Source organism: Epinephelus moara, chromosome 7, assembly GCF_006386435.1.
Source record: "Epinephelus moara isolate mb chromosome 7, YSFRI_EMoa_1.0, whole genome shotgun sequence".
Lineage (NCBI taxonomy): Eukaryota > Metazoa > Chordata > Actinopteri > Perciformes > Serranidae > Epinephelus > Epinephelus moara.
The window spans coordinates 7,713,188-7,740,935 of record NC_065512.1 but is presented as its reverse complement, the minus strand read 5'-3'; the positions used below and the strand labels follow the sequence as shown (position 1 = coordinate 7,740,935).

The following is a 27,748-nucleotide window of genomic DNA, read 5'->3' as shown; positions in this document are numbered from 1 at the left end:
GAAGGCAACTTGTTCCAGTGAGAATAAAACAGTACTGTTGAGTTTGTGTCTTATACTACACTAATGTTACCACCAATCGTCCATATTTAATCTAACTCACCTTAATTATTTCAGCACATGCAACAGCCTCTGTCATGGTGATTTGTCTTGTCTGTTGTTTTATTCTTCGGGTGTGTTTTGTGGTAGAAGAGTGTTTGTCAATTGATGACTTTTATTTGTACTCAACCACAACGTTGCTTTAATGCAGAATATCAGGGAACTACCTTGAATTTTTAGCAGTAATTGGTGAATGTGAGACACTTACATTGCACGTCTCCATCTTTTCAACCAGAATCATCATCTGAAATGACTGGTGAAACTCACAGGAAATTACAATGATTGGTCAAATTTGTAGAAAAGTTCCAAGTTCGCACAGACTTCTTCAAGGGATAGTGCACCCAAAAATTAAAATTCAGCCATTATCTACTCACCCATATGCCGAGGGAGGCTCAGGTGAAGTTTTAGAGTCCTCACATCCCTTGCGGAGATCCCAGGGGAGAGGAGGTAGCAACACAACTCCACCTAATGGAGGCTGAAGGCGCCCCAGATTAAAACGTCCAAAAAACACATAATTGAAACCACAAAATATCTCCATACTGCTCGTCCGTAGTGATCCAAGTGTCCTGAAGCCCCGACATAAAAAGTTGTTTTGTTGAACTCTGTTTTTAGCCTCATTGTAGCCTGTAGCTCTAACTGCCTCTCTGTGCACCGCGCTCACGTGTGCGTTTGCGCGAGACCGTGAGACATGGGCACCGCCTTCATGTGTGTTCACATGCTTTTGCTGGTCTTGCACGCAAGCGCACACACGTGAGCTCGCTGTACACAGAAGCAGTTAGAGCTACAGGCTACAATGAGGCTAACATTTTTCAAAACACCTTCAGGACACTTGGATCACTATGGACGAGCAGTATGGAGATATTTTATGGATTCAATTATGTGTTTTTGGACATTTTAATCTGGGGTGCCGTCAGCCTGCATTAGGTGGAGTTGAGGTGGAGTTGTGCTGCTACCCACTCTCCCCTTGGATCTCCGTACAACCAATCAGAGCGACGAACCATGACATGAGCTATGGACAAATATAATCATACGTGCAGAGATGAGCTGTGATGGTGTCTGTGGATGAGTGTTGCTGTTTTTCGCCATCATAATTTAAAGATAATACTTCAAGAGAAAGTTCAGCTGCAGCCGTCATGGATGTTTTTGAACCCAAAAATTGACATCAGTGTTTTTATATTAAGCGCAAAAGCTCCTCATAGGTTAGTCATCGTCTGAAACACACAAACCCATTTAACATAAATGTTTGTGATTGGCTCGACTCATCTGAGGCTGGCTGGAAATCTGTGTGAACGGGAGGGGAACCAGATGTATCTCTAAAACACGAGCTTGTGGATTTATTTGGCTGCAGGTTAATCCTACTGTTCAGCTGCCACAGCGATACTTTTATTATCCGACGTCTCTGTCGTGCTGCAAAAGCACTAGTGAAGAAACGATTACAAATCCTGTTACACTTAAACATGGCCTAGAAATCTGGACATTTGCAATAGGAGGATCCTTATATCTGCTTACATACACTTTAGAGTTATACACCATTCATTACATGTGTTATACTGTTCAGAGATGCTAAATAGGGGTTTGAAATTAAAGTGTTACTGTATTAATTTATAATGTAAAGAATGCTCTTTCTGATGGTATTAATCCAGTTTATTAAACACACAACACAGACATTTACCAAACACATTTAAGGTATTCAGTTACACTCTTTATATATAACCTTATCATTTTTCGACCCTGCATTATTTCTGCTACATACAGCAGGGCAAACATGGAACAAAAATTCAAACCACAGACACAAGATAAAAACAAAAGCACTGAAAGCACAGTGAGAGTTTTTAAAATGTGGCTTTCTTAGTCTGAGACGAGGACCACCACCACATTTTGGCTCTGCTTCCAAGAAAGGCCATAATATCATGAGTCAACCTACAGTTTAAGTATGTATGAGTGTGGCTCAGCTGAAGCGTGTTATACCAGGTCAGTGAGAGTAAATAAAGATAAAAATAAAAGCATGTCTTAGTCCTGGCCTGGTTAAGGACTCAGTACAACAACCTTCAACCCTCTGCCCTGACAGTAGAAGTGACAGCAGGCCCAGAAATATCCAGAGGGAGGAATTTTAATCTCAATTACTGTACTGATCCATTAACACCTCAGGGGGGTCACATGTTGTTACATAAGAGCTGCCTTACGCAACACAATGAATGAATGAATAAAAGGAAACATAAACACAGACTGAGAGACAAACTGACTGGAATTAAAGGTGCAGTGTGTAGGATTTAGTGACATCTAGTGGTGAGGCTGCACACTGCAACCAACTGAAAACCCCTTCATTCACCCCTCCTAAAATTTTAAATTAACATGATTTAAAAAGTCCTGAAACGAAATGCCTTAACTGATATTGTAACATCATTTAATCTTTAATGTGACACCTTTCAGGAGGGTCATTTTTCTCAAAACTGATGATGTAACAATGTGAAAAAGTACGTTTTTTTTTTTGTCTTGAATGTGCAGCAGGGATACTCAACTTGCTTTTCCCAGGGGCCATTTTGCAAAAAGATGCGAGGCCAGGTGCTAGTCAATAAATTAACATTTCTAATAATGATCAAATGTGATGAATAAATTAGGCAAATCCAATCGCAGCACCCCCACGTCAGGTTTATGATTGATTTTTATGCAATCTGGCACTTTTTACATTCGAAGTACCAAAAATTGTTAATCAACTTATTTTCATTGTGAATGGAAAAATGGTCCAAGGGTCACCCAGCACGCTGTCGCAGGTAAAATCTGTCCCACAGGCCATAAGTTGAGTATCACTGATGTGAAGTGTGCAAGTATACAACATTTGTAATTCTTAGTGTCATGATAGCTTTCTGAAAACATGAACATATGAGACTGATTTCATGTTTGTAAATGTGTCACCAGGCTTTATGTAGAACATGAAATCAACAACAGATGGTAAAAATGCATTAGAGACTCCAGAATGTGAATGGTATGCATTTGTAATTTCTCCTGGCTATCTGGGATAAGTAGAACCTGATAAGTATAACAAACTAAGCATTGTCTTTGTAAAGGAAGTAGTTTATGAAAAACAGAAGTCGTCCTCATATGTGGACGTTGGGTTTATTTCACTGTATAACACAATATATTCACCTGTGTAGTATTAAGACTAAGACTGTTTATTTCAATGCCTAACCACTGCTGTGCAAAACTAAAATTGCAAACAATGCTGCAACTCTGTGAATTTTTCTTGCTCCATACTCCAAACTAGGAGCAGCCTGTCACACCTATGGGTCTATGTGAAATGGTGCAAAACAGTTGCGTTCAGTTTGCAAGCATGGGAACACATTACATGTCAAAGTCACCAGTATAAAACTGTTCAAGAGTAAAACCATTCAAAACTGTTCATGTCACTGAGTGTAGCTGTGCAAAAACAAAATTACAAAGTGCAACATAAGGCCTTGTGATTTATTTGTTTTGTCTCTGTATGGTTATTTTCCTCGCTCCACACTAGGGCTGCACAATTAATCAAATATAATCGAAATTGCAACACAGACAAGTGCAATATCTCCGGCTTCACCCGACTCAGAGTTAAGTCGGTTGAATCAGATTTGGCTGTTCAATACAAATACTCACAATTCATTTTTCCCCATGTGGAGTTTTAAAATTTGAACAGGCTCAGTGGGACCTTCAGTTTGACAGCAGCGTTTCTGTAATTTAGTAAACAAGCTAACTGCGCTAATGACAGATCGGAAATGTGCAACATTTTTTGCCGACACTAAAATTCAAATAAAAGCCAAAGACTGTATCATTAGTTACGGCGAGCTTTGAATTCACCACTTCTAAGCAAAAGAGCACATAATGTTGTCTCAGAGCCTCTCCTCCTCTGTGTCGCTGCATCATGTCCACAGCTGTCTGCAGAAAGTAGCGTGAAAGTCAAGAGTGCTCACTCCGCAGCAAAATCTTGGGATCAAAACGTCCCCAGGGCCAATCTCTCCGACTTATGATTCGAATCTCTGACTTTCACGGGGCAGCCCTAGCAATATCTAAATTGCAGAAGCTACCATTATAAATGAAGCATTGTGGTGCTACAGAGATGCTCTGGCCTACAAATCATAATCCAGGCATAAAGGAACATGCTTGTTTGGTACAGACCCCAACAAAAATCACATCATCATCATTTTTATATATTTTTTTTCAGTGAAAATAAAATGCAAAAATTACCATTCCCACAAAAACGCCAATCATATTGCGATACCTGATTTTCATGATTTTTAAAAATAATTTAACATCTTTTTTGGGGCAAATCCTGTGGCTCCACTTGATACTCCAAGCTAGGAATGTCCTTTTTGTTTGCAGCAAGAGTCCGTCACAACTATCGGCCAGTGTGAAATACTGCATAACAGTTGTGTTGAGTTTGCAATCACAGGAACACATTACATGTTAGAGTCACCAGTGTGTTACAAAGTATTAAAGTGTTCATCTTCACTGTTGTCCATTGTCACTGTTCAGGTATAAAACTGTTCAGAACTGTTCGTTTCGATGCCTGAACGTGGCTGTGCAAAACAAAATTGCAAACAATGCAACATAAAGCCTTGTAATTTTTTCGTTGTGAATCTCTGTGTGAATTTTCCTTGCTCCATACTCCAGACTGGGAATGTCCTTTCTGTATCACACATACTGGCTTGTGTGAAACGCTGCAAAACAGTTGCGTTCATGTTGCAAGCACAGAAACACATTACATGTCACACACCGCACACGAGACTTCCCAGAGCAGCCTTTCTCTCTGCAGCGCATCGAGTTCTTCATGTTGACCACCTCTGGGAGATGTGCAGCAGAGGTTGTGCGAACTGAGACGTGAGGTACTGGAGCGACCTGATGTCTTTTGCCTTGTTGTTGGAAAAGGTGTACGTTCTCTTCGAATACATGTTGGACATCAGAGTTACACTTGGCCAGGTATGCCTGAGCCACTGCCATGCGAAACTCAAGGAACTGCATTATGCCCTCTCTTGGCGTGCCACGTTCAGTGTTGTCTCGCCGATACAAGAGCCAGCTGTTGGCTAAAGCGAGATCAGTGAAGTGCATCAGCATCCGAATCGTCCACTTCTTGGTTCGGACGCTCATTTGGTAGTAATTCATCATCCTGTCTACCAAGTTAACCCCAGCCATCTTGGAGTTGTACTCGCACACAATACTTGGTCGTGTGACAGTCACGTGTCGTTTGTCCTTCTTGGACCATTGCTGCCGGGTGTCTCCTGGCTGTTCACCATGAACAGCAGAGAGCATCAACATTGGCTTGTTGTCAAACCACTTCACTACACATACTCTCCCATCTTCCCTGGTAACTGACGCAGAGGTTCCTGTTCCTTGCTGTTTCATGGTTTGGTCACTCGGTAGCTTCTGCAGCGCTTTGGTGATCCGGTTTTTCTTTACCGTACCTGTCAGGTACACATGCCTCTCCAGCATTTGATCCACTACTCTCATGTTTGTGAAGAAGCGATCGCAGTATACTTTTGTACCAGGACGCAGAGTTTTAGCCAAATGTTCAATAACCAGGGCTCCCAAACCCAGGCCCCCCGCTTCCCGAACCTGTGAACTCAGTGCGTCTGCACCTTGAAAGACTTCAAAGTCCAGCACAATGCCATCGGACGAAGCCAGCACAAAGTTCTTCATGCCAACTGAATTGGGCTTTTGTGGTACATACTGTCGAAACGGACAGGCTCCTGTAAACGGGATCATCTGCTCATGGACGGACACACATTCTGGTCGAGCCTGAAGCAAGCAGCCTCTGAGAATGCGATCCATAAAAGGCCTCGTCCTCCAAAATCTGTCAGTTTGTCTCATGTCTTCTGATATTTCATCATCAATGACGACTTTTAGATGTTGCCTCAGTTTGAAAAATCTGTCGCGCCTCATTTTGTCGCTAATGGCAGGGATTCGTAAGGCATTGGACCAGAACATCCTCATCTGTGGGTAAGGCACGCATGACATCAAAATGGTTGCTCCAAAAAAATGATATATCTCATCAACTGAGGTGTTGAGGTAGCCACCACTGGTAGACAGTGACATAGCATTTGTACAGATAGCAATGTGTTTCATCAAGTCTGTGTCGATGTACTGCTCCACATAGTCCAGAGGCTGCCAGTCTTGTCGCTCATATAGCCTTTCATCATAAAACTCAAACTTAACTAAGTTCGGAGTAAAAGCACCAGACTGCCAGCGCTCTCCATGTCCGTCTTCACTAGGTCCTGGCTCGTTATCAATGTCAACACTTATACACGCAGGTCCTCTGGATCTCTGCACATGTTCAGATGGATGGACTTGTGGCTCACAGTCACTATCGTCACTGCTCTGCTGATCAGATTCTGGTGAATAAGGTGGCATACACTCTTCGTAGCTTAGTTGTTCCACACCAGGATCATCACAATCAGACAAGTCCTCCACGTCTGAGATGTCTCCTACCATTGCATTCAGCAATATTTCTGCTCTTGACAGAGAATTATGTCCTGCAAATGTATCACATGGGGATAAAAAATAAAAATCATTGTAGATTTATTTGTGCAACAAGCAAGAACCAGTGTTTCCCCTAGGAGTTTTCCAGCAGCGGTGCTGAAGTGCACGAGATTTTTTTTTCCGCAGCCAGAAGATGTTTAGCACGTCCGCTGGCATGAGAGGGTCTTTAGACACGTTTGTACACAGGTGTGGATGTCGCATTACGTTTTTTAAAATGCTTCCCATACCCCATGTGCTGTTACAGTTGCTCCAACATGTGGGAGCAGATGTGACATTTGCCATCTTGTGTTTTAACCAGTATTGTGACTCTGGCATTGCTTGTAAAAACAACTGATGACTGGTTACAAGCAGAACAAAGGATACAAGTTACCCACATAAAAATGGTATCTGGACAATTCAAGAGGTTTTTGAGAAATTGTTACAATTGGTTTCCCCTGATCAGCCCTGTGTTTCCAGTCGCAGACACAAAACGACTCAAATCCTGGAGAAATGCCGATGAAAAAGAGCCGGTACACATAAAGATGCCATGTTGGTCGTGTGGGCACATACAGGACAAAACAAAGCTAAATGTAAACACTGACCGAGAGCAGTGGAGTGTATCGCAGCCTCTAAAGAAGCCTTCAGTGTGGTGTGTGTCCAGGTGAGGACGTCAGGTTAGCAGTAAACCATGAATGTAAAAGTCAATGTTCAGTGTGAGCCACAGTTTGTCAGAATGGCGGCGCAGCGCCGCTGCTAAATACTTTAGGGGAAACACTGAACAGTTATCAATAATCTTGTAAGCTATTGCTTTCATTCTAAATCTTCACAAGCTATGTTTCCTAACTTTAACACCTTCATTTTGCCCAAACTATAATAAAGTCCTAATGTCCTTGAATGAGTACTTCGTAAATAGCAGCTTCCTAGCTTGTCACCATTGCTAAAAATTTGTCAAATTTGGATGCCATATTTAAGTACAAATGTTATTATGCATAAAGGAGAACTACAGCCATTTTAAAAATTCATACATGGTATTTCTATGGTCTAGCCAAGTCCAAAAATAGAAGTAAAAAAGAAGTAAACATGAACAACTCTCCCAAATTCAAAACCTAGAGTGCTAAAACTCAAATTTGTGATGTCATCAAGTATAAAGTTTGGAGCTACTTCATGGACAATGAGTTGGGAAAGATAAGAGCACCCAGGGGAGTGTTCTGAGTATAAGGGTATGTTTCCTGTTTCAGAAGTGAGAACACACAATAGAATAAAGATCATTTGAGTAAAAAAAATCATGTGAACATGTCAGTGAAGATTCTCAGTCATCCAGGTCATGGTAGTCTTAAGTGCTATATCATAGGCAACTGGACTTGCTTGAGTTTCTTGAAGACGTTTCACCTCTCATCCAAGAGGATCCTTCAGTTCTAAGGACTCGTGCCGAGTCGCAGGCTTTACAGAGTCCTTGAGGTCACGTGTGAGCTCTGAGTGTCAGTCATTAAGGTCACATGAGTCGTTGACAGACCAGGCCATCAGCAACTGCCTACGACTTCGCCCCAGTCTGTTGGAACCGAAGAAGCCTCTTAGATGAGAGCCGAAACGTCTTCAAGAAACCAGTTGCCTACGATATATAACACTTATGAACATCATGTGAATCCACACAATCAGGGTCGTTGTCTATGGAGCAGCTCCAGACTTTATACCCAATGACATCAGAAGTTTGAGACTGACCATCTTTGAGCGAGACAGTAGCTCACGTTAAAAAATATTGATGATACATTTCTAGGCTATGGAAATAACATATTGGAATTCGTAATTTAGGTGGTGTTCCCCTATAAATTTAAAAACGTTTCAACCATAAAATTTGAAAAAGTCCACTTTAGTGTCGAAATGGGCTGAAGAATAACTTAGCAGAGATGGCCGCCATCTTCTTTTAACACTGATTAGTTTATTGTGCCTTTGCTAGCAGTAGATGACATAAAAACGTGTCCATATATGAGGACAACACGTCAAAGTTACGAAGAATAAATTTTAACGTGTAGCCAAAATGCAGTAGCAACAAATGAGGACACAAGGTTGCAGGAGGTTGAAATACAATCCGAATCAATGGTAAATCAACCCGCCCATACCCAAACTGATCCATCACTGTGCAAAGATTGCTGATTAGATTAGAGTGGATTTTAGATTAGAAGGTGCTAATGTTACACAAGTGAGCGCTGAAAGGCAAAACTGTCGATTAAATATTCATAAGAGATTCTTTTTTTTTACCTGACTCAACATTGATTCTTATTAAATCAAGTGTCTCCTTTGGCTCGCCTGATTTTATGAAATTTCTGCATTCAAAATGGGCTTTAAATCGATATTCAGAAAAAGTTGACATTAATATTTAAGTAAATTTAAAGCAGAAACTTTTGGAGGAGGATCCAATCGTGGATTTTCTAGTTTTAAAGGGGACCCATCTGATCATATAATGAATTCCCAACAATGTAATTAAGTGTTATATTATTGAATTATCGTAAGAATTTCAGTCAGTACATTTTATATATATTATTCAGATTTTTACTTTGTTCAGTTTTATTACATTTTCTATCAAGTTAAGTGAAAATCTTATTACATTTTCTGGAAATTATTCCATTATTGGGTGCGACAGGACCTGCTCCCTATGAAGATATAATTGGCTTATCCGGGGGTAAGGGAAAAAACAAAAAAAAAACAATTTCTAGTTTCAAGTGATTATGGACTAATGAAAACATTACTATGAATTTTATATTCCACGTCTGCCAATACATCATCCTAAATCCTACACACTGCACCTTTAAGAGCATTGACTTGGCATCAAACTTGGGTGGGTCCAAATTAAGTGAAAGTGGTTTACTGGCCCAAAATAAAACTGTCCCCCTCATGATTGAAAAGGCTTGCACTACAAATTAATGCCAGGAATGTTTATATCGGTTATTACCTTGAGGGAAGTCTGCCTCCAGGTCCAGGTCGGGCTCGTACACATCTTCGTCCTCCTCCTTCACCTTCACCTCCTTCACCTTCACCTCTTCCTCCATCCTCTCCTCCTCCATCTTCTCCTCTTCCTCAGAGCTGCTGCTAGAGGGTTCCTTCCCTCCATGCTCACTCTTCACCATCACTGGCTTCACATCTGAAACACACAGACAAGCAGGTCCTCTCCGTCATCGCTGGCTGCAGCTTTCTTCAAATCAAACTGACCCCTGTGTTAGAACTGAGAAGTCTGTTACCAGAACATCGTTTTTTAAGAGAGACATCACTGTAGTGTTTTATGGTTTGTTGATATTCACACACACATACTGAATTTAATTAACCTCCTTTGGATCAGGGTGGTGGCAGAAGTCCCAGTCACAGATATCTCAAAGCCTCGGCCAATAAAACCAAATGTTATTTGGATGGCTACATAATGAAGTAGGAAAGATATGATTTAAGGAACCTTTCACTTTCCAGGAAAGGGGTGTGAGGCCAGATTTGGCAAAAAAATAACAACTAATAGACTGGACAACATAGTAATTATTTTATTAAGCTGATTAAGCTGGAAGGGAAAAAAAAAAAAAATACCCCAGAGCCCACCTGTCCCGGTTTGGTTCGGTTTAATCGAACTCAAGTTTGTTTGCCCCCTCAGAGCGGTTGGTTTNCGCGCCTCGTTTTCAAACTGTATAGTTTGACTAAAATGAACAATGACAGCAATATAGTCCACGATGAGCAGCGCTAAAATCAACCTGTGTATCAAGATAATCTCACCAATTCCTACCACCACTTTATCACCACATCTCTGATCTCTCATGTTCTACTGCAGACATCCAACCCTGTGATGAGCGTACCTGGCTTCTGGTCCTCTGCGATCATCTCAGCCATGGAGATCAGGTCGGCCTCCAGGGGGTCAGAGGGCACCTTGTTTTTCAGCTCATTGATGGTCTGGACGATCTGCTCCGCCCCCTGCAGGGTGGTGGGCAGGAACACAGGCACAGGAACCTGGACGGGACAGGATATACAAGCTTTTTGGTTACAGACAGCTTTGACTCGTACATGTCTGTTCATACAAGAACCATTTTAAGTAACATTTATCATACAGGCTTTTATTGATGTTAACACCTTTACAAGCCAAGTTTCCCTTTTAGAATGAATACGCTGTATGAGTTCATCATGTCTTACCGGTACAGGCAGAGAGACTGGCGTGGGAGTGACCTGGGAATACATGTTCATGGGAATGGGGATGAAGACAGGTACAGGTATGGGTACAGGAATATACTCCCTCTTCACGCCATCGTCTACATCTGTGGACACAGGTATGCCAAAACAGAACATTATACGCAAATCTGCACATGTATTAATGGGTCATCAAGTCATGATTTTTAAGCGTGAGCAGCAGTAATCTCCTCCATAATCCTCCATATATATATTGTGAGGTTGGACTCAAGTGAAGACTTATGTATGTATGTAACTTTCTGCAGTTAGTACCCTGTTGCTTGTTCTCACACATAAAGTTACAAACAGAACCTTTAATCTCAAAAATAAATCAAAAAGTGTCTAAATATGTTTGTAATTTCATGGTATTAAGATAAATGCTGTGTTTACCTGTCTGTAAGAGTTTGCTCTGCATGTGTGGCTTGCAGTACGTCGCCTTCGTCAGTGTGAGCGGCTTACAGAGCACCGCCTTGTTCTTGACATCTCTTATCAAACCTCCACCAGCGTACGCCACAGTACCCTGGTTCACCAGCTGCAACATGGCACAGAAAGGAGGAAAATAATTATAATGTACAGGTGTAATTACAAAACAATCATTTCTTTAGATATAAACTAACAAATCATGGGATTGTTTTTAAAGGGCAGTAAGTGACAAAACGGAAAATATAAATAATTGGTTTCACATTTTCATTTTAGGGTGACGCATGACATTTAAAATCTATCAGGTCTTGACATTATCTGCCGTAAATGCACCAAAAATACTTCAAAGCAACAACTAATGTTTCATAAAAATATAAACTGTGGGACATCTTTTTCCAAATGTTTACTCACCCCAAGTTTGGCCCCCTGCATTTCATACCCTGTAAAGAGGAAAATAAAATACGTCACTTCTTTCCTTCATTGAGAAATCCGAGTGACACACAGTGACATAAGAAGACATGTGTAGAAAGACCTTAGTTTCTCAAAAGGAAACACACACACACACACACACACACACACACACACACACACACACACAGAGTTCGTACCCAGTGTGGTGTTCTCAGGGCCTTTCTGTGTCACCATGATGGGCTCGTTCTGTTGGCAGTAGAACTTCAACAGACACTCCTGGTCACAGAAATGCTTCATCTCTGCTCTCCACATCACAGACTCCGTCAGGTTACCCTGCACCTTACAGCAGTCGCACCTCGCCGCCTGGTGGCCACAACAGGAAAAGGTTCAGAAAATTCACAAACACTTATTCCTGAATATGTTCATGGTAGTTATTGACGGACACACTGAGTATGAGCGGACCTTGTAGTACCAGTCGTGGAACTTCTTGGCACAGGCTTCGCTGCAGAAGTCCCGGGTCATGCCGCCAAGCTGCCGGGTCAAACCTCTCTTGCAGAGCTGGTTGCAGTGGTTACAGCTGACACACTTCAGACCCAGTCGCCTGATGAAATCCTGCTTAAATAACAGCTTACAGCCTGGAAGGAAAAACAGTAATGAAATTGCAAAAGATCAATAAACTGGAAAGCAGTCTCATTTGGAAGCAACAAATCAAAACCATGGAGAGCAAACAGATGAAATGCATACAATTATTATATTTAAAAATGGCAAGCAAACAACTGAAGGCACAACTAAAATGAAAGCCACCAGGGGTTACAACTACACTCTCTGACTAATTACTCAGACTCCTCAAGTGTCCTGCAGAGGAGAGGAAGAGGAGGGTATAAGTACCTTCGCTGCAGAAGGGTCTCTTGACTCCTGAGAACTTGACCATCTCATGTAGCGTCTTCTCCTCTTGGCAGTACTCACAGAACGTCACAATGCAGTGGAGCTTCTTGTAGTCCTCGCAGCACGTCTTACTACAGAACTGGTAAACCTTATCCTGAAGACACACAGATACATGACTTGTACCTGTTCTGGCGTTAAAGTCCAGTTCAGACCAAAGATTTGCGACGAGACGAGTTGAAACAAGCAACTACTTGCAATGCGCCGTTCTAAAAACCTGCCGGTTCACACCAATGCAACTAGATGAGACGGTGTATCATCTCTACGCAACAACTCTCTGTACTTCTGTTCTGATTTGCAGCTTCTCAGGGTTATTTTGTAGCTGAATATAATTTGTATGAAAGAGGACAGTGATAGTGAGATACTGGCTACAGGTGCATTGTAGTAGTGATGATACAGCGAGCAGCGGCAGCAACCCAGCAGCTGACACTGGCACACCGTAAGGACGGAAAAAGAGGGCTCGGCAGGGACAGAGAACCTGGCGCAGCAAGCGAACACACTGTCTGCGGCCATTTTGACTTGACCAGCAGACTTCACTATAAGCTGATTGGCTGTAGAAACAGGTGACATGCTTTACGTTCTAAAACCAGCCGCTGGTGATTTGACCAGCTGAATTGCAGGTGACACCATCAGCTGGCTTGAGTCGAGCTCAGACCGGCCAGTTCACACCGCTGCAACTTTTCTCTGCAACGTTCTAAAATGGTTTCATATCGTCGCAAATCTATTAGCCACGTCATGCTAACAGTTAGCCATGTCACTGTGTATGAACGGCTGGGCGGACTGTCGGAACTGTCCCCAACATGGAGCTCACACTCCTGCAGCAGTCTGTGTTAAAGTCGAGCATGATGTATGTAATAGAGGTGGCAGTTCAGCTCCCAGAGACAGCACCAAAAAGTTTGAAAGTATGGCTCTACTACACACCAGTCACGTCACTGTCTGCCTGTGATATCTGTATAAACCACTCCTCGGGATGGTCTCACCTCCCACTCCAAGATTTCGGGCTTCAAGCTGAAAGCTCCTCGACAGTAGTTACATTTCAGCTGGACGGTGTTGTTTGTGGTGGAGAGGGGCGTCTGTCCGTTAGTTGCCGTCTGAAGAGTCGCATTCTGTTTAAAAAGACATCACACAACTTTTGATAACGAGCAGCTGGTGTGTAACAACAACTTGTCTGATGTCCCTCCATGAGCATCTTGTACTTGATATATCAAAACACACCACCTGGTTGTACTTACAGAGGTAATTGATGAAGCTAATTAACACTTTGACTTGCAAATCTTTCTACGCCTACAAACTTCTCTGTACATGTGGGTGGTATTATACGAGATGAACTCTGTCACACACACGGATAGTTTCAAGAAAGTCTGTTTTCACATTACCATGCAAATTAATGCTAAAACACTAATCAGGTCATCGACTCCTCTGAGGGAACCTGTGGAGTTTAATGTTTGTGTTTTTGAACCGCTGTTTTCATGAGGATGTGTCAAATTAGTAGACGATATCGGTTAACCTGGGTTTTATTCTTACTTATCTGTAGGGAAAACGTCAACAGACAAAAAGAAAGGTTTACGAAAAAAATAATAATAAATAAATAAAAATAAAATGCTATGGATAAAACACCTTTCATATTTTTATTTTTTTTTTATATTTCTTGACTTCTTAGTGTTTTATCCTGTTTTTTTTCTTACACACACATAAAAAATAAAATAAAATAAATAGAATAAAAATAAAAATCCAATGCTGCAAAACAAATATAAAATAGAAAAAAATAGAAAAATTATGGGGGGGAAAAACAATTAATAAAATAGATATATTATTTACTTACAGTCTTTTTTTTCTTCTATTTTTTTTAAACTTTCTCAGTATAAATGTTTTTTATATTTATGTTCCTTGCAGTGCTTGATTTTTTTTTTTTTTATTACTGTTTTTTTTTTACCACAAAAAACATCAAAATCAAGTACTGTTAAGTCAAGAAACAAATGTAGAGTGGAAAAAGTTATAATAAAATATGAAAAATACTATAAAGGAAACAGATATATTGTACATTATTCACAATAGTTTTTGTCATATTTCTATTATTATTTTTTCTGTGCTATATTCATGTTTCTTGCAGTATTTTATTTTTATTTTATATTATTTATTATTATTTTTCCAGGCATGCAAAAAATATAAATCAATTACAAGAAACAAATGTAGAATGAAAACAGTTATAATAAATCATATGAAAAAAAGTACACAATGAATAAAACAGATATATTGTCCATTTTTCATGGTATTTTTTGTTAAGTATCTAATTTTTATTTTTTCTCTTGGACAAAAACACAGGCAAATTTGCTGTATGTGAAAACCTACTAGGAAATAAACTCAATTCACACTCGAGCACAGAAGGCGACAGAAACACCAACAATCAGTACGTCTAGTTTGCTCCAATTATCTATTAAGTATACTATCTGTTTAATGTATGAGATAAATATGCAGGTATGGTTATTTTCAGAAGCGTCTTGCTTCATTCTCACTGCAGCTGCATGAAACAATATGATGATTTCATTCAACTACATCAAAGAACGATTGTTTCAAATAATCCTTTGCCCCTCAGATGGAAAATATCCACCAGTATGGCCACTGTTTCCACTGTAAAATGTAGCTTTTATGTGTTTTCTGGTTTTGAAATGACAAACGAGAAAAGAGTCCTCACCTGGAACTTGGTGACACACTGCGAGCTGCAGAAGTTGAGGATGTTTCCCTCTGGCAGCGTGGCCTGGTACTGCGGTAATGAATTCCTCTTACAGAAGTGACATGTGGGCTCTGTGTCTGCACACAAACATAATAAATGAAGATTGAAACTCACACAGAAATGCATTTATTACACGTTCGTGACTTTGAAGGTCTTTGAACGCAAGCAACCATTTCTCCTACTTCAATGTGCGGGGATGAATAATAACGATCAAACAGGAGCTTTTCCTTCACTTTTCCATCATCACTCTACAGAATTTGATCTGATGACCCGAACATTTGTCTCGTCTAAAACATTTTCAACATGGTAAAAGGTTTAAAGTGAAAGGTACATTATATCCTTGAAGCTGGAAAGATTGTGCTCTGTTTCTGTATTATGTGTTTCTGGTGACTCACTGATGAAGGAGGTCGTCGCCAGCTTGCCCTTGTTCATACAGTTGACGGAGCAGTAGGAGCCCATGGTGCCGCCCGCTCCGAGGCTGTGCAGCACCTCGCCCGTCTTGATCAGCGTTTTGCAGGTCAGGCAGCTCGCAAGTTTACTGTGGGCCTGGGACAGAGAGGAAAAACAAAAGGCAACTTAATGCTCTGTAGTGACAATGAGAGCATATTTAAGCCTTTGAAACCTGAACGAATTGGCTTGATTTCTTTCAAGAACATGGAAGAAATGAGCAACGATGCAACATGGTGGAGGAACATCAAGGTACACCAAAAAGAACCATATAGATTATTATGATATGTGGGAAGTCTGGATGGATCCTCTTCTTTGGAGGTTTTAATGTGTTTATTAGAAATCCAGAACATTTCCTGAACATTGTTGAGTAAGCCTTGATGACATATGAGCACTAGAGGAGCAAACAGTACAAATCTCTCATGGATGGTAGCCAACAGTCTCCATGTTTGCGCTCTGAACCCTCAGCTCTGCCACATAAGCACATCGATTACACTCCTTGTCCTGTTATTGATAAAATATATCTCCAATATGTGTGGGAGACCTGGCACCACTTTCACTTTTATCTGTTTATTTCTACAAAGTACAACAAAAAAGGTTGAATGACACCAGAGTGAAGAATAAAGTGATTCTCCTCAGTCTGCACAACTGTCATTACTGAATCGATTTCAGTTCTTCAAAAATTGATTTAAAACTCAGAGGCGTTACAGAGTTAAGATTTTGTCTCCTGCTGGCACAAGTTATGATTTTTCTATTTAGAGGAACTGGTAGTTTGCCAGTCTTGAGGATTTTTGTACCCTTTCACAGGACAGAGCCAGTCAGATATAGAGAAGACCAAATGGGGAAAGGCAAATTTTGTATACAATTGTAAACACCAATTAGCCAACACATTAAAAACACTGACAGATGAAGTGATTAACATTGATCATCTCATTACGATGCAACGTTCTGCTGGGGAACCTTGGGTCTTGACATTCATGTGGAGCCACCTGATGCCTCAGCTCAGCTCCACTGTGGGTTGGGCTTACAAGCACGTCCCACAGATTCTTGATCAGTTGGGATCTGGGGAATTTGGAGGCCAGGTCTACGCCTTGAGTTCTTGGCTCATGTCTTGGCATTGTGCATTGTGCTGCTCGGGGTGCCGCTGCCATTGGGGAGTGCCGTTGCAATGACCGGGTGTACTTGCTCTGCAGAGGTGTTTGGGTGTGTGGTGTGACATTCAAATTAGTGCCGGGACCAAAGGTTTCCCAGCAGAACATTGCAGTGTAATTCGTAACAGCGGAATCAGCCTGTCGTTTCAATTTTTACACCTCTGAAATAGACTCCATAGTTTCTTTCTTTCTTTCATGTACTGATGGAATTTCTGATAAGCTGGAGTTGCCAAGCAAAGACTACAACTCCAACATCTAATCTCTGGTTAATATTGCGTAGCAACACACTTTAGTAGTAACATATTGAGTAATTCTGTGATCTGGTTTGTACTGGAGGTCTAAAAGAGATCCAGAGCTGTGCTGGGCACTGATCTGTTCTGTATGCTGCAGTCACACTCTGCATTACAGGTGGGAATTATTTCCTATTAAACCCTGCCAATCATCATTTGGAGATTCCTGGTCATGTAACCTGACAGGTTAAACTGTGACACAGGCTGGTGATTTTCCATCCATCAGCCTTCATGATCAGGAAAGCACCTTTACTCTAAAATAACAATTATAGTGGATCCCAACATGGAAATAAACTGAATTTCCACCACATGAGAGGAGCAGACAGCTACCTATTTTCTTAGTAATTCTCTAATTAAGTGATGTTCAAATGTTTCTTTCTTGTATTTAAGAGGCTGTAGCTGGATGATAGTGATGATACTGGTGTCATACAAAACTAGGTGACCAACGTAATCATTAGGTTCCATCCATCCATTTTTATCTGCTTATCTGGGCCGGGTCGTGGGGGCAGCAGACTGAGCGAAGCACCCCAGACATCCCTCTCCCCAGCAACACTTTCCAGCTCCTCCTGGGGGACCCCAAGGTGTTCCCAGGCCAGATGAGATATGTAATCCCTCCAGTGTGCCCAGTGCCCACATCACTGCAGCAGCCGCACCAAACCACTGATCCATCTCACACTATTGGGTCCTGACCGTGTCGTGCTAACTTGTCAAGAAAATAAATACTTCAGCAATAGCACTCCAAAGTTAAGCTAAATTTTGGCGAGTGAAAAACTTGCATGGCCATTTTTTACAGGGGTCCCTTCACCTCTCACATCAAGACATCTTGATGAAAATGGGTTATATGTGTAACCACAGCTCTTTATAGAGCCCACTTCATGCTAGTCCCATGCAGTTGAATATTTCTGCACACTGGGGTCCCTAAACAATCTTAGAATTACATAAACTGGGTTTGACTGGAAAGCTGAGACTCAGCTGGATTCAATGAGCCCAAGTCTATTCATGTGTGATGATGTCAGCCCCCATAGTAGCCATTTCGTTGTGGTGAGACCACTTTTAGAAACTTGACCTCGCTGTATAAAATGACCTCCAGTGACCTCCAGGATAATCACAGCCTCATGAAACTTTACAACCACAAACTAGAGACCTCGAGCATTCAGAGGATGTTTGGCTTTCATAGGTATATTGACAATAAGGAGGTTTATCGGCAGCTTCCTGAACAGAAGTGCTCGCCATCTGATTGATGAAAAAATGCAATACTTACAGAAATCTCCAAATAGAAGTTTTTGATACCAAATCACAGCATGGAGTTTTCTATAGCGTTCCTCAAGGTCTTGGAGACTTCAAGTGGTATTTTGGAGGGATTTTGACCATTTTTATTGATTCTTGAGAGGTAGAAAAATGCTTAAATTTAGCACCAAATCTGTGTAACAAATGGTATCAACCCAAAAACTGCTGCAACAACTTATGAGACATAATTGAGCATGGTAATGGTCGTCATATACTTCCATCATTACGCTCTACACCCCTATACGCTCTAAAATGTTAAAGTTTGAATAGGTGCTGGACTAAAACACAGTGTTGATTGTATGTGGCATAGTGGCAGTGGCTGATGGGGGACAGGTTTATCCCTCATGCAGACCACTTTTTTCTTTCTTTAACAGAAGTCATCTGAGCAGCACTATTCTGTGCAGATGTTGTGGACAGACAGAACTTCACTCTCATGTCCATTCAAGGACCAGACTGTCTGGCTTCAATATTAAATTCCTTTTATTTGCTTGTGTTACTGCAACTGTAATGTTTTAAATATATTTTAATATTTTAGGAGGGTGACTAACAAGGCCATTTTACTGTATTTACATGTCAGTGGCTGTGGGGGCAGGGTCGTGGCTGTGAGGAAGAGGAGGGGTCACCACAGCTACATTACTCTGACAGAGCAGGGGCCTCATTTATAAAAGAGTGCTTAGGATTCATACCAAAAGTTGACGTGCGCCCAAAAGCTGAAAATGGCGTGCGCCAAAAAATAATCTGATTTATAAAACTGTGCGCACGCACACTTGCACGCAATGTTCTCTTTATAAATCACAGACCTCCTGGAGTTGTGCGCACCCAGATCCGCCTCATATGCCGCCCTCTACACGCCCTAGTTCAACCATAAATGGTCATGCAAATCACCTCATGAATGCGATCTGCATATAAATAAGCCGGCATGCGAGTGTTCTCTCGTTGTGTGAGTCACGGCGACAGGTGTGAGAAACGAACCAAAAAATGGAATTTCTCAGAGACTGAGCTCGAGACCCTTTAACGGGAGGTGGAGAAAGATTTTATTTGGTGGCCACAGCAGCGGGATCACTAATAAAGCAAAAAAAAGTGGCAACACATCAGTGCTACTGATGCTGTCAGCTGTGTCTGTGGGAATGCACGGACAGTGACAGAGAAAAGAAAAGTGGTCTGATCTAAAGGTAGACCAAATATTTCTACTCTTTTACCAACATGTAGTTAATGTGTTGCTTTTAAATTTGAGGATATTTGACACTGATGTGCGACATAAAGAATCACATTTATTACAGGTGGAGGCAAAAAGGAGGATGTGCCAGTGCCATTTTGCGCAATTACGCACGAGGGTCACCACAGTATTTATATGTTTATGGCAATCAGTCTGATCAGACACCCGGCCTGAATTACAGCATGAACCAGTGGTATCCCTGTCCCAAAATACAACGTGGAATTTGAAATACAATTCAAAGATGAAAGTGTAATATGCGAACACGTTTCTTCATGCTGGTTTTCTCATGAACAGCACGTCTAAGTAGGGCTGATGAAATGAGTGTAACGGTTGTGCTTAATGGCTGTATTTCGAGACATGATAAATGCACTGGAAATATTTAGCTAAATAAATAAATATATTCCATGCAGTCGCGCCGTCCTCTCCCCCTCCTGCGCTCACAGAGTGGACAATGAGACGTTAGAGGCAGTGCGGATTAAATACGTATTTAGAAAGAATTTCAATTCAGGATTTGAGTTGGATTTTACAACGTTTTTATGAAACAATTATCACTCACTCCAAGCGCAAAATAAGGCTGCTGGATTTAATTTCAATGATAACGTGGATCTAAGGTGGATATAGCGTGACATTAAATTTGTGTGAGACATCATTAAAAATCTGACTTCACTTCTCCACCTCGCCGTCTGCATCGCCACTTCCCAGTGTCTTCCAAAATGTGCGCACGCATGACTCAGAGTTTGCTTACAGGTGCGCACATTCTCCCGCCAAGTTTATTTTTATAAATCACAACCTTTGCGTGGGAAGTGGCGTACGCCACTTTCAAGCCCTGTTTTGTGCGTAAGCAAGCTTTATAAATGAGGCCCCAGGGCTGTAGTTTAAATGGATACGGCTGAGTGAAATAACTGAATCAATCACACAGGCTCCAATCAGGCGTGTCACACACCTGCAGCCTGTGGTTGGGCCTACAGTACCTGCTTGTAGTCCCTGATGCAGTTCTGGCAGCAGAAGCGTTTCTGTTGGCCGTCGACCAGCAGGAAGTGGTTTGCTGACGCTCGGCTGGGAAGGTAGTCACCGCATTGCTCGCAGCAGTTCATGATCAACCCGTTGGCCCTGCGGTAGACGTTGAAACACGTGTCGCTGCAGATCTTGTGGGTCACAGTCTTAAAGCTAACCTCGTGTCGGATCTGTGAACAGAGAGAGAAATGGAGAAGATGAAGCAAGAGCCTGATTGACTATAACTTCATTTACCTTTCTTTAAAATTTCTCCAGGTAACTGTTCTTTTAGTCCTCTAAATTTATCAGGGCTGAGGAGGCAGGTGTGGCTGGTGAGAGGAGAGCCAGGAACTGCAGAGCATGTTGAACCCTGCAGACCTCCTGCCCTCCTTCTGGTTCTCAAACCCTGGCTCTCTTGACAACCTCTCCAGCCCTGGTAAAGCCTCCAGCATGATCTGTTGGGCCTGGCTTGACTCTCAGTTGCCTGGATCTGCCTCACAGGCCCTAAGCAGCCTCCAGCAAGCCCCACTGACCCAGACTCTGCTCTGTTCCTTCGCCAGAGAACCAGAGGGAGGGCCTGAGCCAAGCTTTCCTCGAGTATCCACATACTCCTGGATGTGGAGATGTGGAACTGTGGAGTCTTTTTTTTCCAGGGGATTTCTCCAAACGTTTGCCCGCTATGATTGGACAAAGAACAGGGTTGGAATTTAACTTTCTGTCCACCTGCCACTGTGGCTGGTGGAATTCAAAATCTACCAGGCAGCCAGTAGGTTACAATTGTTTTTTGGCTGGTGGTTGAAGCAAATCTAGCATCCATTTGCATATTTAACCCGCATTTTACAGGTAGCTGGTGCTAATTTCCAGCCCTGGCGATTAAAGTTTTGCGCTGCAGCCAATCACAGCACAGTAAGGCGGGACTTAACGCCCTGTAGGACTTGTCCAACTTGCCATTTCAATTCCAAGGACGGCCCATGAACAACTCATGACAAGCTGCAATATGCTGCAATTAGAATAATTAAAAACTAAAGCTACTGGGAAAGACAGGAAAGAAAAATAATGTTTTTAAATTCATTTTTTCATAGGCATTCTGTCCACGTTTTATACTTAACAAATCCTTTTTAGCGTAGTACGGCAGGAGCATTGTTGGTGCTTTTACATACAAAAGAAAGAAATGCAAATTATTTTAGGATGTCACAAAGCAGATAGTTGTGGTTGCTAGGTGACAGAAGTACTGGTTAGCCGAGGCACACAGCGATGCAAGTAAACAGAATGACCCCACAGACTAATACTGAATATAAGAGGTAGAAAACACCCTGAAGAAAACAACTTAATGGTTTGTTTAAATATTTTGGATACTTTAAACACTAATGGAGTCTGGACAACCATCAACTAACAAGCTAATGCTTAATTTTGAGGCAGGAGGAACTATTCTCCAGGTTTTAGACAACTGTTTTTAGATGAGATGGCCATGGAGACTGAGCTGAAGGCCTGCTGCAAACAGGCCCTGAGACGCCATGCTGACAAGGATGGAAGAAGAGAAGAGAGAAGCAAAGAAAGGAGAGTGAACGAGAGAACAGTGACGACAGACGAGGAACAAGAAAGAGATAAATATTGAATGAAAGTGGCCTGAGGAGGAAAACAATAAAGGAGCGACAGAGGCGATGAAACGGTGGTTTGAGATCGTTCATTAAAGCCTCACTCCTGTGTGTTTTGGCATTTTTATCATATTCAACATTTTTCTGAGTCATTTCTTGACAATGTTGTTGAGCCACACTGTTCCTGAAATACTTTTTGGTAAATAACTTAGTTTTGTGCTGAAACAAGATGATGATGTAAGACTATAGTAGAAGCTGCAGGTCAGAGGTTATCCTCCAAGCTTGTGCAGGTGCACTGTCATACCTCTTTGCATCCAAAAGGGAAAAACTGATGAACATCATAGTGAGCTAGTCAGTCAACTTATCTTGTACTTTCTCTAAATAGGTTGTTGGTAATCACATGACTATTACGACAGGCAAAATTCAGTGAAGTGATAAATCTATATACTGCTTGAATTAGACATAGAGGAAACTGACTACATGAAAGAGTTGCATGAGCCTGCAGGCAGCCGGTATGTCACAAAATTGAAACTCATATTGGATGTGATCGAGACAAAACACAGAAGAGTGATCCTTCAGACCGCCCAGTGTTACTAACGTTACATGGCAAGCAGATGAAAGTGCACAAGAGTCTAGTGGACTTTAACTATTCTTTAACAACTGCCATCTTGCTTTTTCTCAGGTGAGTAAAAGTGCTGAGTATAGGTGTCCTTTATGTTTCAACTCTGTACATGGATGCACCACTGTCAGGCTAATCTTATGAGCTAACCTTAGCTAACTTTAGCTACTGTTTTCTACCTACTAGGTCAACAGTTTCCAGGGGTCTGGAACGCTGTTAAAAATCTGCGTCGTGGCTACATGGAGAAGCTGTTACAGTACATTGTAATTGCTTTTTACGTTTGACATTAGTTGACTCTGCTCCTCCAGACTGAAGATGGAGGTTTTGGATCAACACCTGTCGCTGTTTCTCAGTTAGCTCTTTGTTGTTGTTTTTTTTACTTCTCCCCTTTACGTCCTACTTTTTTCTGAACTTAAAGTGGCCTTAGTTTTTCCCCCATTTCATTGACTAGAACAGCCATAAACAGCACAAGTTATAAGCATTTGTGCAATCCATCTGGACAACACACTGACGACACCATATGCAAAGAAGCTACTGAAGACATAACGGATGCAGACCATTCGCATAGCTAACCCTCCTTTTGATGACTACACCTGCAGCGCACATTCACCGTAGGATTGTGAGAGTCACAAGCAAGATGGCGAGCTTTCGTTTTGGAAATGTTTCTTTGGTTTTTGAACAAAGGCAGAGCACTGTGAAACTTAAAACATTTTCGCTGAATTTGTGCAATATGGATAAGTTAACATCTACAGCCTAATGTAGGCAGTGTAAGGGATTAAGTTACTAAGCAGCCACCAGCTGGTACTGGTAACATAATTACAGACAGGGGGATCAATACCTTTGAGTGGAAGCCCTGTTTGGTATAAAGTAGCTGACATACAGTATGGCTAACTTATTTATAAAAGTTAACTGTAAACTGACAGGAAATATTGATTAAAATTAGGGTATTTCATTAACTTGTTGGTGTTACAGAAACTTTCTGACAAACATGTTGCCCAGTTATTTAGTTACACTAAGCAGTCGTCATCAGAACAAACTGAATTTCAGGAAATATCGATTCAAATTCATTCATATTTCTCTCAGATGAGGGAGGTGGAGGAAAATCCTTGACCTCATGACTCATGAGCTATCCATGCTAATATCTACTGCTCTGACACGTACACCGTAAAAGCAATCTGGTTGCCATAGTAATGGATTACATCCGGCTATTAACCACAACCCCATTCTCCATTTGAGAAAGATCTTTAACTGAAAAACAGGAAGTAACGCTGGCTGGAGTGGATCTTTAATGAATAAGAATCAAAGACAAAAAAGAGAAGAGGTGTGGAAATGTAAATAAAATAAATAAAATGCGACAGGACTCGACTTTTTAAAAAACAAACATCCAAGCCAAGAATGTGAAAAACGAACAGAAGGTGAAGCTGAACAAGACTAAGAGTCAGCCATGCTCACCGCTTTGAGGCTGTGTGTGTTGGACTAGTACACTGAAGGATGTTTGTGATGTTTCATGCACCCTGAGGGAGTCACATTATTAGACACCCCTCTGGATCGCACTAAGCCTGATCATACTTCAGTAAAGCTGCACACAGACTCGCTTCTATACGTTCTACAGTTTGGTTGTTTCACTCCGCTCGTACTTTTTCACCAACTGCTTCTCAATTATTCATCCCATTGTCAGGACTATAGAGACACGTGTTGCTCTGGTGGAGAACCGAGGACAAGAGGGGAGTGTGTGTTGCTAAGTGTGTCGGACAGACTGACCTCTGTGAGCTTGCCGCAGACAGTACATTTGGTTTTGAGGCCTGATTTGGGCGGGTTTTGCTTGTTCTCGTATGCGCCGAGGCAGCCCGTGCTGCAGAACTCCTGGAAAGACTCGCTGGAGTCAACCTGCGCCACGATGGTACCCTTCATGTTTGTGATGTCCCTGAAAAACACACACACACCACAGAACACAGGTAAGTTAACACCTGCAAAAAAATGTGTATCAGTTAATAAACAGAATATCAGCTGTCCTTCTCTTTTATGTTGGGCCCTATCTTAACTATCTTGTATGAAGTGGCACACAGCTCTGCGCAACTGTCACTGCTAGTTTCAGAGTTTTTATTTTTACGGCCAGCATAGACATTGTGCAAGTAGCAAATGTACTTGCACCCATCTGTGCACCCATGGGCGTGTAGGTTTTAAAATGAGGTGTGGTCAGGTGCATTGTTGGCGTATTGATATCTTGAGGCAGCAGAAAGCGATTGTGCCATTGACCAACAAAAACCTGGTCTAAAGTCAGAATAGTGCAGTATTTTTTGTGCTATTTAAAGGGCTCATAACTCAGATAGGAATATGCATTAACATAGACAGGTTCACAACGCCTGTACACTCTGCTCGCTTGTTACACACACAGGGACGTGTAAATGGGTTATGGGTGGGAAAAATGATACATCATTAATGAGGAAAATATAAATGACACTCTCTAAAATGTGAACATAGCAGAGATCAGAGCAGAGCTGTCGTCTGACTGTAATTTATGATTTTTTTTTCCCCTTCTCATTTTTTTCTATTTATTTATTTTCCTGAATCTTTATTCATTTATTTTATTTTATTTTTTTAATTAAATTAATTAAATGTATTTATTTATTCATTTTATTTTATCTATTTTTAAATTCATACGTTTGGGATTACATGTGTGTTAAATACTCAGCGGCTGTACCAAGATTTTGTTCTGGTGTCCTTTTCTTTTTGTGTGTTTGTGGATATGTGTGTGTGTATGTGTATGTCTTTGTTTACTGTTGTTAAAATCAGTAAAGATACTGTTGGAAAAAAGGCTGGACATTCATTTTAAAAAAGAACCACTTATTTTTCCTTAATTTGAACTCGCACTGAACCGCAGATTTAGTTTACTGTTACCACCACACTACTTTTGAATGTACTTCATATGCTACCGGCACAATCCTAAATTCAAACCATGATATGTTTCTCATTCAGTGGTTTCCTGCACCTGCAGGATTGAGACTCACTTTTTGCACATGGTGCAGCTCTTCTTGGGGGCGGGTTTGTGTGAGAAGGCAGAGAGACAGGTGGTGGAGCAGAACAGGTGTGTGGAGCCTTTGCGCTGGTAGGCCGTTTGGCCTTTCTTCAGAGGCTTTTTACAGTTGGCACACGTCACCTGGGATCAACAAACAGAACAATGACTTAGCTGCAGGGCAGGTTTACAGCGGCAATAAGTAATCTATGACTTTACACCATTAGCTGCCAAATGAAATAGCATCCTGCTGTGCAACCACTGGAGGTACATTTTGGTCATGTAAAACTTTGGTTCTAGATATTTTGGACACTTTTCTCCTAGCAACAGCTGGCTTCAATGTAACTGAAATTAAACACAGCAGAAAAGACAAAAATGGGGCACTGACGAATTACAATCCTGAATTTTCTACTGCACAAATGTCACGACACAGGAAATACTATTAACCAAAGAATAAAAAAGGTAATGAATGCAGGGACTTAGGCGTTAAATTCCACAATATTTCAAATTAAAATATATCAAATAACACAACTCTGAATTAGCTTCAGTGGCATTTTGTTGCAATGTGTTGAGATAATATTTTAAACGTATACTATGCAGGAATTGTCGGACACTGCTTGTCATCAGAATCGCTTGCAAAAGTGAGAAGAAACCCCAAATTCACTCTGCCAAATTTGCATTTTTTCCAACACTGTGTCTTTGAGTTTCCTAGCGTCATCTTGGATGCCTGCTGCTTACAGTCTGGTCCATGGTTGCTTCCTTTTTATAAAGTCCGGACCTCACTTTGGTGCAGGAACGTCTTGACACAGCAACAGTAAGAAAATACAGGCAGAGGGCAGAGGCTCTGCAGATAAATACACCGCCACACACTTCTAGTGATGACTGAGAGGGCTAACTTTTGTCTGTACATAGTTTTTTATAAAGAAATCCTGCACAGTATACCTTTAACACACACCTTTTTAAGTCGAGCATATGAAGTTGTTGTGCGCCATGTTACAGTTTTCCTATACATAATGACCTCAATGAACAAAGTGGATCACCTTGACTGTCCTGGGCTGTGGCTGGGAGCCTGAGGAGGAAGTAGATGAGGAAGACTGGCCTGGAGGTTTGGGCAGGGAGGTGGCCGGTGACGGAGAGTCGACCCCTGTCTGTTTTTGGTTGCGGGGGACCGACGCTGACTGAGAGATCCACGAGTCTGAGGGAAAGAGAGAAAGAAAGTTGTCTTCATTAGACATCTTTGTTTTTCCTGAGCTGACAACAAAAACAGTGAGTGTAGGTTTATCAGGGAAACACATAGAATATTGACAATGTGTGTGCATGGCCATGTTTTTTTTTAATTTTCTGTACCATTACTGATTGACGTTTGAATGCCATTACTGTAGAAGCAACTTAGCACTGACTAAGTTAAGTAGCTAATGTTAGCTACAGCCTTGAATCACAGTGTTAGAACACAAGTTAGACCCGGCGCTGTCACTGGTCAACAGCCTGCTGTGACACCCCGCACTGAGGGGTTTGCCCTGTGTGAATTCAAACTGCTACAGTCGCCAACAGAAAGTCCATCTCCCAAGCTGCTGCCTGCTCTCCTTCTAGGAAAGCAGGCCACAGCGGCGAGGGGCAAGGTGGAGGGATCGTGGGGTGGCTAGCAGCTCATTCTTGTCTCATTTGTGGTCTGATGAACAGAAAGAGCGGCATGAGGAGGGACTGAGTGAGTGAGATGCTGGTACCTGTACAATGAAATAAGATTACATAAATCAGTGTATGGGAAACACTGGGTTACTGTATGAAGGGTGTGCATATGCCTGTGGTCGTCTGGTGGGAGGGGCTTAGGACAGAGAGGGGTGTATTTTCAAATTCTTTTCCAGA

General features: G+C 41.6%; 1 protein-coding gene across 3 annotated transcripts in view; it reads right to left on the bottom strand.

Annotated features, from left to right (window-relative positions):
- Window positions 1-27,748, bottom strand: part of zmym2 (zinc finger, MYM-type 2) — a 48,419-nt gene that overhangs the window by 6,383 nt on the left and 14,288 nt on the right. For 2 of the 3 annotated variants that reach the window (XM_050049174.1, XM_050049175.1), the window contains exons 4-19: window positions 26,926-27,080; window positions 25,881-26,029; window positions 24,634-24,796; window positions 20,637-20,849; window positions 15,670-15,820; window positions 15,236-15,351; window positions 13,524-13,649; window positions 12,490-12,640; window positions 12,064-12,236; window positions 11,799-11,964; window positions 11,602-11,630; window positions 11,161-11,302; window positions 10,738-10,859; window positions 10,407-10,557; window positions 9,527-9,715; window positions 1,735-6,593 (exon numbers count right to left, since the gene is read on the bottom strand). In XM_050049174.1, coding sequence (XP_049905131.1) covers window positions 4,759-6,593; window positions 9,527-9,715; window positions 10,407-10,557; window positions 10,738-10,859; window positions 11,161-11,302; window positions 11,602-11,630; window positions 11,799-11,964; window positions 12,064-12,236; window positions 12,490-12,640; window positions 13,524-13,649; window positions 15,236-15,351; window positions 15,670-15,820; window positions 20,637-20,849; window positions 24,634-24,796; window positions 25,881-26,029; window positions 26,926-27,080 — 4,031 coding nt within the window. In that variant the 3' untranslated portion in view covers window positions 1,735-4,758. Of the gene's footprint in view, window positions 1-1,734; window positions 6,594-9,526; window positions 9,716-10,406; window positions 10,558-10,737; window positions 10,860-11,160; window positions 11,303-11,601; window positions 11,631-11,798; window positions 11,965-12,063; window positions 12,237-12,489; window positions 12,641-13,523; window positions 13,650-15,235; window positions 15,352-15,669; window positions 15,821-20,636; window positions 20,850-24,633; window positions 24,797-25,880; window positions 26,030-26,925; window positions 27,081-27,748 lie in introns of those variants that run through there. The other variant, XM_050049176.1, reaches the window with a different exon arrangement.